At 39.3% G+C, this 16,437-nt stretch overlaps 1 protein-coding gene across 1 annotated transcript; it reads right to left on the reverse strand.

The window, feature by feature from the left end:
- Positions 1–15: 15 nt before the first annotated feature.
- Positions 16–9,364, reverse strand: LOC102019111 (keratin, type II cytoskeletal 6A). Its single transcript, XM_005411965.2, has 9 exons — positions 9,334–9,364; positions 3,379–3,968; positions 2,274–2,488; positions 1,864–1,924; positions 1,614–1,709; positions 1,327–1,491; positions 727–852; positions 369–589; positions 16–129 (listed from the first exon to the last, which is right to left on the reverse strand). The coding sequence occupies exons 1-9, from the start codon at positions 9,362–9,364 to the stop codon at positions 36–38; spliced, it is 1,599 nt and encodes a 532-aa protein (XP_005412022.1). The 3' UTR covers positions 16–35.
- Between the last annotated feature and the right edge of the window lie 7,073 nt (positions 9,365–16,437).

The following is a 16,437-nucleotide window of genomic DNA, read 5'->3' on the forward strand; positions in this document are numbered from 1 at the left end:
GACAGGACAAGGACACGGGACACAGTGAGCACATTCTACCTCACTGAGCCAGAGCTGGGCTGGGGCTGGGGAGGCAGGGAGCCCAGGTACTTACAGATGTTGACCTGTCCAACACCTTCACCATTCAGCCTAGGGAGAGAGGAGCACAGGAAGGTGAGACCTAGAAACCTGCTACCTGGAGACCTGGGGAAGCCTGCACCTGGGGATAGTTCAGGGGGAACTGCTTTTCAGTTTGTTTTTTTTTTGTTTTTGTTTTTTTTTTTTTTACTAGAACCATAATCACAATTATGACTGCTGCTCTAATGTTGTGGTGAGTGTGGGACATCTGGGAGATCTCAGAGGACTGAGCTAGTGTGTGGGCAACGCACCTGCACTCTTCTCCTTCCAGCAGCTTCCTGTAGGTGGCGATCTCGACGTCCAAGGCCAGTTTGACATTCATGAGCTCCTGGTACTCCTTGAGCAGCCTGGCCATGTCCTGCTTGGCCTTCTGCAAGGCATCCTCCAGCCCTTCCAGCTTGTTCCTGGCATCCTTGAGGGCCAGCTCCCCACGCTGCTCAGCATCAGCGATGGCGGCCTGCAGATTGGCGCACTGGAGGGGAGGCAACACAATGCGCTTATCATCTGGTACGTTCCAGGGGCTCAGCCCTGAGCCTCATTCCCGGTGGACACGAGTCCAAGAACCTAGGATTGATAGAAGCAAGCTCTAACTGACTCTGTTTTGTGTACCTGCTTCTTGACGTGGTCGATCTCAGATCTCAGCCTCTGGATCATGCGGTTGATCTCAGCGATTTCCTGCTTGGTGTTGCGCAGGTCGTCCCCGTGTCTGCCCGCTGTGACTTGCAGCTCCTCATACTGTAGGTCAATGGAAGACACAGAAAATCGATATGCGAAGGAGGGCTCTCACTTGTAAAAAGGCACGTCATACCCTTGAAATTTATGGAAAAGTGGATTTTACAGGCTTATTGGACACTGTAAAACCCAGTCACAAACCCTGCTGCTTAGGAGACCACATAGTGTCTGGTTCTCTTGGGATCTGACAGTGTTCTGTAGTATATTCTGAGAAGGAACATTCAGGGTACATGTGAGCAAGATGCTGAGTTCTTTATATGATCTCTGTCCTCCTTCCTCTGAGTCCTTTTGCTTTCTAGATTGGGCATAAATTCTGTCAGTGTGTAACCATGTGTAGTGTACTTGCTGTGAGAAGACCCCTACATTCTTTCAGCAGTTCCCCCAGCCCAGTGGTTCAGAAGCCTTCTGGTATTAGAAGCGTGGGACCTGGAGCCTGGGACACACGGATTGCTGAGCAGCTACCACCTCACTGCTCACCTTGGTCTGGTACCAGGACTCAGCCTCAGCCCGGCTTCTCTGAGCAATCTCCTCATACTGGGCCCTGACTTCCGCAATGATGCTGTCCAGGTCCAAGCTGCGGTTGTTATCCATGGACAGGACCACAGAAGTGTCTGAGATGTGGGTTTGCATCTGAGCCAGCTCCTACAGAACACAAGGTGCGAAGGTCATCTTTGTGCATACCACTTACAGAGGTACCGGCATCAAGGTCTTCCTGCCTTTGCAGATCCTATCCAAGTGAAGCGCAAGTGGGAGAGGAAACTTACAGCCTCGTACAAGGTTCTCAGGAAGTTGATCTCATCGATGAGGCTGTCTGCCTTGGTTTGCAGTTCAGTCTTGTTCATGTAGGCAGCATCCACATCCTGGGGACAGAGAAATGAGAGGAGTTAGCTGAGCCCTCCTGCTCAGGCCATCCGTCTCTACCTCCCTGGCATCTCTCCTCTTGGAGGGGAGGGGGACACGGAAGCATATCTCTGGTTCAGCAGAGCAGCCTCAATCCCAACTTTGTCAGCTCACCTTTTTCAAGGTCACAAATTCATTCTCTGCTGCTGTGCGCTTGTTGATTTCATCTTCATATCTACAAGGAAAGGGTATAACGCATTTGAGCCAGTGTGTGGAGGAAACCCAAGGACTGTCTCTGATCCCCTCTTTCCATAAATGGAGAGCGTCCAGATCCATTTTCCCTGCCACAGAGAGACCAAACGATTCTTGCTGTTATCACAACAAATTTTTTTCTTTTTACTCTACCCCTAACTCACATAACAGGCTTGTCTTACAGTTTTTGCTGGTTGGCAGTAATTTATGATCATCTTTCCTACACGAGTTTTCCTCCAGAGTTATGTGCACATCTAGACTTGTCCTCTGAATTCTTTTGCAGTGTGAGCTGGAGAATCTGAGCCCACTCCTCCTCTCCTGTTGTGACTCACTTGTGCTTGTAGTCCTCCACTGTGTCCTGCATATTCCTCAGCTCTGAGTCCAGGCGGCCTCTCTCTCCAAGGATGGAGTCCAGCTGCCTCCTGAGGTTGTTGATGTACTGCTCAAACAGAGGCTCCAGGTTCTGCCTGACTGTCTTGGTGCCCTGCTCCTGGAGCAGGGTCCACTTGGTGTCCAGGACCTTGTTCTGTTGCTCCAGGAAGCGCACCTGGGAGGGGCACAGATAGTTATTTGTGAGACAAAGCCAGAAAGCAAGAAGTGAGGGCTTGGCAGGTCTCCCAGCAGTCCCTGCTTCTCCCTATGAACGGTGCTGAGCATGCACAGAGACTCACACTGACAGTTTGGTCTGCTGCAGTTTCTCTTTTCCAACACACAGACCAACCAAGAAACCCTCAGAATGAACAACTCAGTACTTCTCACCATCTAACTTGTGAATCTAATCAGTGGCTTTTAATATTTCTTCCTCTCTTTGCAAGCACAGTCACAATTCTAGTTGAAAATAGTGTTTGTTGTTCCATTGTACAAGTTTCCTTTATGGATAGGATTCAGCTATCAGGATGTAAATGTTCCCTAAAGATTAATATAGATTAAGGATAGATAAATAAGTAAATTAATTAATATCTATTCCTCCACTTAATGCATGTATCCCCTATAAACATCCCATTTTTGTAGTCATTGTCTGTTTTGTGTAATAAATTAGCATTTTCACATATTGTGTAACTTGTTTAACTTTTTCATTATTCAAGGAAGAAAATTGTTTTCTCTTCAGTTTTTGTTTAGCCTTTTTCTCTAATCCAGACCCCAGAGGGAAGCAGGGGCCCGAGGACCACTGCCATTGCTTGTATCTCAGATCCTCAAGAGAGGAGACCTAGCCCTTTCCATTGTCACACTGCCTCATCTGTGGGTCTGTAGGGAAGTCAGCAGTTCCAAACGGAACTCAGCAGTTCCAATTCCATCTCCTCCTGCTCTTGTCACCCACCAAGGGGCCCTCTTGTGCCCTGTGGAGGTCCAGTGTGAAGCCCCCACTTGCTGTCCTAGTTCTTCCTGTTGGAGGATTGCTATGTCTTTGTCTGCAGAGGGCCAGGCCTCATGACTCACCTTGTCGATGAAGGAGGCGAACTTGTTGTTGAGGGTCTTGATCTGCTCACGCTCCTCCGTCCTCACCCGCTGGATGGTGGGGTCGATTTCCATGTTCAGAGGAGTGAGGAGACTCTGATTGACCGTGACCTCTTGGATGCCACCTGGGGGACACACGGGGAAGCCAGCGCCCCCATAGCCACCACCAAAGCCAACTCCACCAGCGAGCCCAAAACCGCTACCAACTCCACCACCATAACCAAATCCACTGCCGGCTCCACCTCCAAAGCCAAAGCCACCTCCAACTCTGCTGCCATATCCTCCTCCGATGGCACAGCTGCCCCCTCCGATGGAGATCCTCTTGGAACCTCCCAGGCCATAGAGGCTCCTGCTGCCAAAGCCAGCTCCTCCATACGCTGCCCCAATGCCGCCACTGCCCCTGGAGCGGCACACAGAGACACTGCTGAAGCCGGAGCGGCTGAGCCCAGGGACTCTGGCTGAGCTGGAACTAAAGCCACAGCGGCTGCTGCTCTGGCTCCTCACGATGGTTTTGCTAGACAAGTTCCCTGGGGCTGAGAAAGCTGGGAAGGCGTGAGAGGCTGAGGACAGAGCTGAGAAGAGCGAGTGAAAGAGATGGGCTTAGGCAACAGTTTATATATGGTACAGATGGGCTGGGCTGGCTTCTGGAAGATGAGCTTGCAGATTGCGAGGGTTGGGCTCTACAAATAATGAAGTCACACCTACAGCGTTAGCAAAGTTATGAAATATCCAGAATGCATATTTTGGCAACCCTTAAGCAAGGAAAAATCCTCCGCCCCCAAGTTTGAACTGAACGCAGGAAAAGAAAAAAAAACCTAAATTAAGGGAAGGAAAGGATAAGCAAAAGCCTAAAAAAAAGGTCTCCAAGGCCTGCCGGGGGACAAAAAAGTTGGAGGCGTGGCCTCCTCCCAAACCAAAAAAAAAACGAAGAGCAAAAAACAAACTACGACAAACAAAAAAATAACAATTTCCCCCAAGGATTCAAAAGGTAAAAGAACGAATTTGCCCTTAAGGAAAACTTCAAAAAAAAAAAAGGACAAAAACACCACAACTGGCCTCATATAGACCAATCAGCCAGGTTTAGCAATGAAGATTTCATGGCCCTGTTTCTTCCATTCTTCTACCCTATTCACTCACTTACCCCAAATTATTGGAAAGTTAATTTCTAGAAATTATAACTTTTTCATAAATCATTCAATGTGTCTAAGGATTGGCTTTAAAAAATATACCCAATACCATACTTAGGTCTTAAAAGTGTATATATTCATTAATGGCAAAAATTGCTTAACTTATATGAATCAATTTTTCAGCATCCTTGTTCTTATTACTTATTTCTTAATATTTGATGCCCAAAATTTTCCATTCTCATATTCTTTGTGTGAAATATCTAAATAATATACCTTTTATTTAATTAAACCTTCCATAATCTCTTTGTTTTGAGTAATTTATTTTTTAAAGAAAGCTCATTATTTATGCTGGGTGGTATTTCAGTGTTTGTATGTTCTATGTATGTGCCTCGTGTTCCCATTGAATATGTGATATCCACATTTGCTGTATACTTGTAGTTAAATTTTGAAAGTTAGTAAGATGCACGTATACTCTTCCATTTCCTAAATAGATATAATGAATTCATATTTAAATATTCAGTATAGTTTCTTATACATTTATTTATGTCTTTACAAATAGAGTGGGTGATGCTTGTTTGAGGACCAGAATATATGCTGTATTCATGTCCTAAGTGAGTAGGTCCTTGTGGATCCTTTTCATAACTTTATTGGCGATGTTGTGCTCACACTGGCTAGTGTGTGGGGTGTGTTATTGGTATGTGAAAAGTGTATTGGGCTATTTGTTATTCTATGATTTGCATATGTATATAAATATTGTAAGTATATATCATATGTATTTTCTATTCAAAGTATGCTTACATTGATTTCCTATCCACTTTCTTTCCCTTTTCTGTATCATATTTTGATTCTCTTTCAACACTCTCTGACCCCTTTTTCACTGCCATGAAGTTTTGTCCATCTTTTCTTCTGTGTCCATTATTGGCCTCAGTCATTTCTTTCTTCTTGGTGCTGCTTTCAATTCAGCCTTTGTTTCTAGTGTACTGTATTTTTCTCTGTCCTTTTCTGAACTTTTTAAGATAATGTTTTACCTTTTAGTATTTCATCACATTTCCCCTTCTTTCTTTGGTTTTGTAGCTGAGACCACTTTATTGAATTTCTTTCTGATATTGTATCGTGCCTTTTTGTGGTCCACTGTTAAGTGCCTTTTGTTTTTCCTATTGTTTCTGTTGCTTGAATGCACAGATATTCTGTGGATCCTGCCGTGGTTCTTCTCTGAGGAGTGCTGCTCTTTGAATGAAATGAGCAACTTCTTGACCTGCTATTTTCAGAATGTGTTCTGGGAGGAGAGGCCAGGGTCATCTCTAGCTGACAGGAATTCTCACTATGACACATAGCAGAGTGAATAATTCTTCTTTTCTGTAATTTGGCCAACCCCATGCAGAGCACAGCACAGTGACTCATGAATCACAATCTTTTGCTTCTCTTCTTATGCCAAAATGCTGCTGATGTGCAATAAAATACTATTATCACATGGACTCCAGCACAAGGTGCTTAGATATTTTGCTAATAAGCATCCTTTAAAATATGTTTGTGAAGGTGTTTCTGAAAGAGATTAAAATGTGAATTGACTGACTGAAGAAAGCTGATGACTATCCTCATGTTAGGGGGCCCACTGAAACTGTTGAAGGCCTAAGTATAATCAAAGGCTGAGTAAATGTGTAACCCTCCTATGTGATTGCCTTTGAGCCAGGACTCTGATTTTTCTGCCTTCAGACTCAAATTACAGTATCAACCTGCTCTGGGTCTCAAGCCTGCCGTGTTTTATACTGGAGGTACACCATTGGCTCTTCCTGTTCTCAGCTTTGAGGCTGCCCTGGAACAAGATCATCAGCACGCCTGAGTCTCCAGCATCCTGACTGTAGATCCTGGAACTTTTCTGGTTTCAAAATTACATTATTCAGTTTATAAATTCTCTCTTCATATATGTATAATATTTATATTCAAAAATATATATTTACATATGCATACATATTTTCATATTCAAGAAATATATATAAAGAGAGATTTACATATTCAAATCTATATATAATATAGATTTATATATTTAAGAAATATATATTGTGCAGTTTCAGGGTGAGAGCAATATTACCAAGTATTGTTTTTATGTCACTAGAGAACACAGGAATGTAAGTATTATAGTTTGAGAATTGTTAATCATACCTCCTTGGAAAGCAACCTTATCTGCTAAAGTGCAGTTGTTCAGAGTTGCTTGGTTTATGCTTTTTATACTCCCTTAACCTTTCGTGAGCTTTGTTTATACATTTGTAATATACCTAGATTCTTTTGTCCCACTGTACATTCCATCATGTGCTATCTCAACATTATTACCATTTTAGCTGCAAACATTAATGTTCACTCTGAAGTATAATATTCTATGGGATTTTCCAAATCAAACCCCACAATTTTTTTCCAGGGGAAGCTACCATAAAGCTGATTATGAATTTATGTGAAAAGGCAAAACACCCAGCATAGCTAATTCAATATTGAAGAAAAAGAAAAAACAAAGAACTGGCAATACCCAACAAAAAGACCTACTATGAAGCTGCAGTGATCAAGAGAGTGTGGCACTGGCACAAGAAAGGCATATAGATTAAGGGACAAAATAGAGAGCCCAGAATGAGCCCAGATATTCAGTTAACTGATCTTTCAAAAAGAAGTGATGGAGCAAAAATTTTGTGTTCAGCAGATGGTGCTGTAGCAGATGGGCATCCACATGCAAAGAAAAATAAATCTGGCCATAGACCACACACGTTCTACCAAAACCAACTTGACTCGGATCATAATCCCAGGTATAAAACACAAAGCCATAAAGCTCTTAGAGGAACAAAGGAGAAACCTAGATGACCTTAGATATACCCTTGACTTTTAGATACAACATAAAGAAATAATTGATAAATTGGGTTTTTAAAACTCAAAACTTCTGTTCTGTGAAAAGACAGTGTTAAAAGAATGCAAAGTCAACCACCAGATTAGGAGAAAATGTTGACAAAGGACACATTTTATAAAGGCTGTAATGTATACTGTTACTCAACATTCACAGAGAAGACTGGAAGAAGTGGTGCACATCCATAATCCCAATGCTCTAGAGGTTGAGGTAGCAGAATCACTGTGAGTTCAAGGCTGACATAAGCAAGTTCAAGGCAGACTGAACTACATAGGGAAACCCTGTCTCACTTTCTCTCTCTCTCTCTCTCTCTCTCTCTCTCTCTCTCTCTCTCTCTCTCCCTCTCTCTTTTTCTCTCTCTCTCTCACACACACAGAGGATAAACAGAAATCTTTAAATTCAATAATAGCAAACTAACAAGTGGACCTAATGTATGCTGAAATCCAAAGAACTCATCTCACTGAATAAAATGTATAGGTGGTAAATAAGCATGAGAAAGATACTGAACATCACACGTATCATATAAATGCAACCTGAACTATGATGTTTCAATTCATGCCTAGTGAAATCCCCAAAATCCAGAACAGTGACAATACCAAATCCTGACAAGGAAAAGGGGAAACAGGAACTTGCATTCATTGATGATAAGGTTGCAAACTAGTACAGCTATTTTGAAGAAAGTTTGCAGCTTCTTCCAAAACTAAACCTGCTTGCAGTGTAGTTCAGCAATCCTAGTCCTTGTCATTTACCAAAATTAATTGAAAACATATACCAACACAAACCCCTGGCAATTGATTTCACTTGATATAACATCCTCCAGAATCTTTTACTTTGTCTTCACTTTTAGAACAATTTTGGGTTCACAGCAAAATTGTTTGTAGCAGCTTGAACCTAATTGCCAGAACTTGGAAGAAAACAAGATACCCTTTGGTAGGGGAATGGACAAAGAAACTATGGTACAATCAAGACAATGGAAGATTACTCATAATGAAAATGAAATGAGATGCTAAGCCGTGGAAAGATGTAAAGGAAATTGAGAGTATATGTTTAAGTGAAAGCAGCTGATGTGAAACTCTACAGGCTATATGATTTCAAGTATATGATACGGTGGAGCCTGAAGACAATACAAAGATGAGTGGATTTCAAGGGCTGTAGTAGGAAGGATGTATGGATGGAGGACAGTGGATTTCAGGGCAATGAGAATATTGTATATAATTCTATAATTGTATATACCTATTATTATACACTTTTCAAAAACCTGTAGAAAGTACACTACCAGGAATGAACCCTCTGGTAAACTGTAGACTTTGGTTACTAGTGACATGTCATTGTAGGAAATCAATGAATTGAAATAAATTTATCACAGCAATGGGGGTTGTTGGAAGTGTATGAGGTTGAATTTGTAGGAGCAAAAGATATATGGTAAGCTCTGTGCTTTCTTAACTATTTTGTTGTGAACATAAAATTGCTCTAAAAAGAAAGATAAAGCAAAGGAATCTGTAGGATGTTATATTAAGTGAAATAAATTAGGAACAGGATGAAAATTATTCCATGGTCTCAGGTATATGTGAAATGTAAGAAGTTGAACTTACAGAGGTGGACAGTGGAGAGAGCATTATCACAGCTGAGGGGAGGGGAGCAGAAGGAAGTGTGAATTGCTTGAGTCTAGGCAGGGGTTCAGGTTTCTTTTAGAGAAGAGTAGTAAATTTTGAGTTGTGTTGCATAGCAGGATGAAAGTCAATAGTAACATATTTCATATTTAAAAATAACAGTGGGAGGAATTTCAAATGCTGTACCACAAAAAGATGATATGTACAAGAAATATGTTAATTAACTTGATATTTTGGAAAAAAGCTTGTTGTGTTTTTTCTTGACAAATACATAATATCATGATTTCCTCTACAGTATCGTATGTAAGTGTGTTACCGCTCAAAAGGTTCTGTGTTCCACTATTCATATTGGGAAAAGATCCCTGCCTTATTTTATAACCTTGATTCACTTTTTATTTTAAAAATTTAGAAGCTAGTAAAACAACAGTGGAAACAAAATCAAAACAACACAAAAACAACAAAAACGATACGTGACCTCAAAAGAAAATGATAGGAATTTGCAGTGATTGCTATATTTCATACTGTTATCTTCAGTGATTGCTCATTCAGTGGTTGCTCAGTCCACTAGACATAAGAATGTAAGACTGATCAAACAATCAGGGACAGTAACAAGTAAAAGAAAACCAAAAAATGAAATAAAACATTGGAAATGATGAAGAGCTTCACCATACACAATGGTAGGAGTTCAACAAAGGCTCTTATACTGCATATTTTTTTTCAGATCCGTCATTCTGATTACCAAATTCCAGTGTGCAAAATTGCTCAAGAAAAAATAAAATTTTAAGCATTGAGTGTTCCTTTCAGTAAACCACAGACATCAGCAATACACCTATTTCAGCTATCCTTATATATACATATAAATTTTGTTTTCCATTTTAAAAAACCAAAATAACAGAAACAAATATATAAACAAAACAGTATAAGGAGCAATAAAAGATGATACAGAATTTCAAAACATGGTGATAGGATATTAACAACGGTTGTTATATTACATAATGTCATCTTCAAAATGGTTGCACATATAATCAGATATAGGCATGCAAGATTGCTCAGACAATTACACATTAACAGCTCCTTTCAGTAAATCAACAGGTATTAGTAGTACAATTATCCTAGCTATCCTGTGTATATATATATATTTTTTTTTCACTCTTCCTTTTCCTTTTTCCTCTCCCCTCCTTCATCTCAGTTGCTCCTTCCTATTTGAGCAGTTTCTTTTCCCTTTCACAATATCTATTGTTCCTCTCAGATTTTATTCACTCTTTCAGGTTCTTCTACTATGGAGGAAATACGATGTTTACACACGTGAATCTGATTTATTTCACTAATGAGTATGGTCTCTAGTTGGATCCATTTACCTATAAAAGCCTCAACTTTATCCTTCTTTATAGCTGAGTATATTGTATAAAATACCACATTATACCATTGTATAAAAATACCACATCTTTTTATCCATACCTCAGTCGATGGACATTTGGGTTGTTTCCAAGATTTAGCTATTACAAATTGTGCTGCTATAAACATAGGTGCACATATATCGCTGCGGTATGATGTTTTCAGTTCTTCTGAAAAAATACCCAGAAGGGGAAGAGCTGAGTTGAATGGGACCTCTAATGCTAGTTTGCTGAGAAATCTTCAGACTGACTTCCACAGTGATTGCACCAGTCTACACTCCCACCAACAGTGCAGAAGAGTTCGTTTTTCCCCACAGCTCCTCCAGCATTTGTTATGGGTTGATGTCTTGATGATAGCTATTCTTTCTGGGGTGAGATGGAATCTCAGTGTTGTTTTAATTTGCATTTCTCAAATGACTAATGATGTTGAACATTTTTTCATGTATATATTTGCCATTTGTATTTATGTGAGAAGTGTGTATTTCTCAGAGATGCCCATTTTTGGATTGGATCTTTAAATTTTGGGGACCTGTCACCACTCCTATTCAACATAGTTGATTTTTTAAAAATTCTTTATATATTCTAGGCAGGAGTCCTTTGTCTGAGGGACAGTTGGCTAAAATTTTTCCCAATTCATGGGTTTTCTTTTACCCCTGTTGGTGATTTTTTTCTTCTGTGCAAAATCTTTTCAATAGGATGAGATCACAGTTGTTGATTCTTTGAAGTATTTCCCATGCAGTTTGGTTTTTGTTCATGAACTCTCTACCTACTCCTATATCTTCAAGACATCCACCTACTTTCTCTTCCATTAGATTTAGTGTTTCTGTTTTAATATTCAGACCTTTAAGCCATTTTGACGTTATTTTGGTGCATGGTGATAGGCTTGGGTCTAGTTTTAGTCTTAGGCATGTGCCAAGTTTGTTTTTCTAGCACTGTGTATTAAAGAGGCTATCTTTCTTCCAGTGAATATGTTTGGCCCCTTTGTCAAAGATAAGGTGGCTGGGTGTCTTTGTGATTGTGTCTGCATATTCCAGTCTGTTCCACTGAGCTTCAGGTCCATTTTTTTGTTTTTGTTCTTTGCCAATATCATGCTGACTTTATCACAGTAGCTTTGTAGTATAATTTCAAATCAGGGATTGTGATACCTCCTGCCTTGTCTTTGTTGCCCAGGACTGATTTTACTCTTCTGGGTCTCTTCTTGTTCCAGATAAATTTTAGGAATGCTTTTAGGTCTGTGAGGTATACTGATGGTATTTTCATTGGAATTGCATTGAATCTGTATAACAATTTTGGGAGTATGGCCATTTGTACAATGTCGGTTCTTCCTATCCATGAACAAGGAATATCTTTCCACTTTTTGAAATCCTCTTCAATGTCCTTTTTCAGAGTAGTATAATTTTCACTGTATAGGTCTTTTATTTCTTTTGTTAGATTAATTCCTAAGTATTTCAGTTTTTTTGGATGCTATTGTGAAAGGTATGGTTTCCCTTATTTCTCTCTCAGTATGTTTGTTGTTTGTGTATAGGAATGCTACTGATTTTTGAGTGTTGACTTTGTATCCAGTTATGCTACTGAATTTGTTGATTAATTCTAGCACTCTTTTGGTGGAGTTTTTGGTGTCTTCTGTGTAGAGTATCATGTCATGTGCAAATAAAGATAATTTCACTTCTTCCTTTCTTATCTTTATTTCTTTGATTTCTCTCTCTTGTCTAACTTCTCTGCCTAGTGTCTCCACAACTATGTTGAATAGGAGTGGTGACAGTGGACATCCTTGTCTTGTTCCTGATTTCAAAGTGAAAGCTGTCAGTTTTTGTCCATCCAGTATGATGTTGGCTCTTGGTTTGTCATGGATGACTTTCATCAGAGTGAGGTAAAGTCCATCTATGCCAATTTTCTGTAGGGTTTTTATCATGAATAAGTGTTGGACTTTACCAAAAGCCTTTTCTGCATCTATTAAGGTGATCATGTAATTCTTGTCTTTAGCTCTGTTGATATGGTGTATTATATTGATTGATTTGTGTATGTTGAACCATCCCTGCATTCCTGGGAGGAAACCCACTTGGTCATGGTGTATTATCTTCTTGATGATTTTCTGCATTCTATTACTTAGTATTTTATTGAGAATTTTTGCATCTATGTTCATTAGGAAGACTGGCCTGTAGTTCTCTTTTCTGGTGAGTTCTTTTTCTGGTTTTGGTGTCAGGATAATACTTGACTCCAGTAATGATTTTGGGAGAATTGCTTCGCTTTCTATTTCTTTAAAGAGTTTTAGAAGAATTGGTATTAAATCTCTAAATTTCTTGTAGCATTCAGCTGTGAATCCATCAGAACCTGGGCTTTTTTTGTTGGTAAGTTCTCTATTACATTTTCAATTTTATTGGCTGATATTGGGTTATTCAAGATTTTTATATCTTCTCAATCCAGCTTTGATAATTCATAGGTATCTAGGAATCTGTCCATTTCTTCTGCATTTTCCATCTGATCAAAGTACAGATTTTCAAAGTAGGTATGGATAATCTTCTGAAGTTTTACAGGATCTTTAGTGATATCACCCCTTTTATTCCTTATTGCATGGGTTTGAGTTTTTTCTTTCCTTTTTAAAATCAGGTTGGCTAGGGGTTTATCAATTTTATTTATTCTTTCAAAGAACCAACTCTTTGATTCATTAATTCTTTGTATTGTTCTCTCAGTTTCAAATGCATTACTTTCTACTCTGATCTTTATACTTTCCACCCTTCTTTGGACTTTGGGATTAACTTGCTCTTCTTTTTCTAGAAGTCTGAGGTGTAACATAAGGTTGCTTATTTGTGTTCATCCTGTTTTCCTGATGTGGTAATCCATTGCTATAAATTTCCCTCTGAGGACTGCTTTCAGTGCATCCCCCAGGTTCCAGTAGTTTGTATGTGCATTTTCATTTGATTGTAAATAGTGTTAAATTTCTACTTTAATTTCTTCTGTGACCCATTGGTTGTTCAGGATGGTCTTATTTAATTTCCATGTGTTTATGGAGCTTTTGCTATTTCTTTTATTATTTATTTCTAGTTTCATTGCAGTATGGTCCAATAATATGCATGGGATTACTTCAATTCCTTTGCATTTACTGAAGCATGTTCTATGTGCTAGCATGTTGTCTATTTCAGAGAAAGTCCCATGTGCAGCTGAGAAGAATGTGTATTCTAATGTTGTTGGGTGGAATACTCTGTAAATGTCTACTAAGTCCATTTGTTCACATGTTTGGTTTAGTTCTGTTATTTTTTTGCTGAGTTTTTGTCTAGTTGATCTATCTCTTTGTGACAATGGGGTGTTAAAATCCTGTTATAATTACATTATTACTTAATTTTTCATGTCTGTTAAAATTTGCCTTATATAATTGGATGCTCCTATATTTGGTGCATATATATTCATGATTGTTATTTCTTCCTCTTGCAGTTATCCCTTAACAAGAATATAGTGACTTTTTAAATCTCTTTTGATCATTGTTGGTTTGAAGTTCACCTTATTTGCAAACAGAATAGTTATCCTGCTTTTTTCTGGGTTCCTGTTTCATGGAGTATTGTTTTCCATCCTTTGACTTTCAGCCTATGGATTTCCTTTTGAGTTAAATGCATTTCTTGTATGCAGCATATTGTTGGATTTTATTTCTTGATCCACTCTGCCAGTCTGTTTCTTTTGATTGGTGAATTGAGACCATTTACATTTATGGTTATTAATGATATGTATTGACTTATCCTTGTCATGTTATTTTCCCACTTTTGGTTCTGTACTTTCTCCCTGTTTAACTGTTTACCTTGCTTGGTAGTTCTTTTCTACTTTTGGCCTTGAGATTGTGGTCATTTTTATCTGTTTGTACAATATATTTCAGTACTCTTTGTAGGGCTGGTTTGGCGCTCAGGAATTTCTTCAGTTGGTCTTTGTCATGGAAGTATCTTATTTCTCCATCAATTTTGAAAGATAGTTTTGCAGGGTATAGCAATCTTCATTGGAAGTTGTTTTCTTTCAGGACCTGAAATACTTCACTTCAAGCTCTTCTTGTCTTGATGGTTTGTGTTGAGAAGTTTGCTGTGATTCTGATGGGCTGTCCTTCACAGGTGATCTGTTTCTTGTCTCTAACAGCTTTTAATATTGTTCTTTTGCTCAATTTCTGGGATCTTGATTATTATGTGTCTGGGTGTAGATTTATTTTGGTTATGGCTAATTGGGGTTCTATATGCCTCAGTTATGTGTATTTAAGGTTCTTGTCCCATGCTTGGGAAATTTTCTTTCTGCCATTAATGCTGCAAATAGTCTTTTTATGTTATTTGTGTTGATGCTTGCTCTTTCGTTCACACCTATCAGCCTTACATTATTTTTATTTGCCTCATCTTGCAGCTGTTGAATGGTTATTTGCTGTTCCTTTGTTTTTTTTTTTTTTGGTTTCTTTCCGGTACCAGGAATTGAATGCAGGACCTCATGCTTGCCAGGCAGGTGCTGTGCCACTGAGCTAAATCCCCAGCCCCTCCTTTGTTATTTTTAAGAGATCTTTCCTTTCATGATCACTAGCTGCAATGCTGTCTTTAAGGTCTGAGAGTCTACCCTCCATTTCACTGAAGTAGTTCTTCCAGCCTTGAATGAAATTTTTAATTCCTGAATGTCTCTTTGAATCTGTTTCATGTATTCTAATTCTTTCTTATACTGTTCATTCAAGGTTTCCATCATTTTTCTGTGCTCCTCTATTTTTTTTTAATCTATGTCTTCTTTGGATATGCTGAGCAATTCTTTCATTGTGGTTGTCATTTCCTTTTTTACCTGAGCAATTATTTCTGATCTGATTTCTTCTGTAGCCTGATGTATTTGGTTCTTTACTTCAGTTGCTATAATTTCAGAGTGACTTCCATGATCTTCTATGTTGATGTTTCCTGGACCTGTTCTGGGTAGGGTGTTTGGCTGAGATTGCATTTTGCTTCTTCTTTTTGTCATTTTAAAATCTCCCTAGGTTTCTGGGTATTCAGGTTCGTTCATGAGATGGTCATGGGGAGGTGGAGCCAGGGGACCCAGGCACCCAGACAGTTTACTCAGGCTTCCCGAGTCCAAGGCTCCTCCCCCAGTGGTGGCGGGTGTGAGGCCAGAGGATCTGGGCCCCCAGGCAGCTCACTGAGTCTTCTCGAGTCCAAGACCACTCCCCGTGGTGGTGGCAGGGGCAGGGCTGGAGGATTAGGGTCCCCAGGCAGCTCAACGAGGCTTCCTGAGTCCAAAGCCACTACAGAAGGTCTATCAGCTTCATTCAGCTTTATTCAGTCTGCCAATATTTTAAAAATGGCTCATTGGAATTTAAACTGAAGTTGCTTAAACCATAAATACCAAGTCACAAACAATTGATGGATTGGTAATAACAGGCTTTCCAGTCCAGAGATGTGGATATCTTTAAATTGATTTCAATCAATTTAAATTTTTACTGGGTGTCATAACCCAGGGGGTTGAAATTTTGGCATTTCTTTCATGTTATAGTTTTCCAGCTACAGATATTCTACACATAGCATTAGATTTATATCTATGTAATTCATCATTTAGTGATATTCTGAATAATGCTGATTTTTAATTGACAATTTTAATTCTTCTGTGGTAGTATGTGAAAAGTACTTTTTTGCTTAGCAGTTTTATCCCTCAAACTTGGTTGTGGTAGATTTCGATAGATTCATTAGACTTTCTACATACCACATGAAAATAAAGATAGTGTCATTTCATTTCTGATGTAACTTTTATTGGTTTTTCTCATCTCATTACTCTCCTTGGATTGGCAGTGCTATGAGAGTCAAAGTGGAGAGGGTGGCCTGGTTTGCCCGCTTCTCAGTCTCATGCAAAAAGGGTCCAGCCACTCAACATTAAGGATGCCGTTAGCTGTTGTTTACCAAATGGAGATTGTGACCCTTTATTCCCACTTGCTGAGACTTTTTGGGACATGAATGGATGTTGGGTTAGGTAAAGTACCTATTTTGCATCATTATAATAATCTGATTTTCCCTCTTTACTCCTTAATGTAATAGATTGGA

Source organism: Chinchilla lanigera, unplaced genomic scaffold, assembly GCF_000276665.1.
Source record: "Chinchilla lanigera isolate Chin_1 unplaced genomic scaffold, ChiLan1.0 scaffold00146, whole genome shotgun sequence".
NCBI classification, from domain to species: domain Eukaryota; kingdom Metazoa; phylum Chordata; class Mammalia; order Rodentia; family Chinchillidae; genus Chinchilla; species Chinchilla lanigera.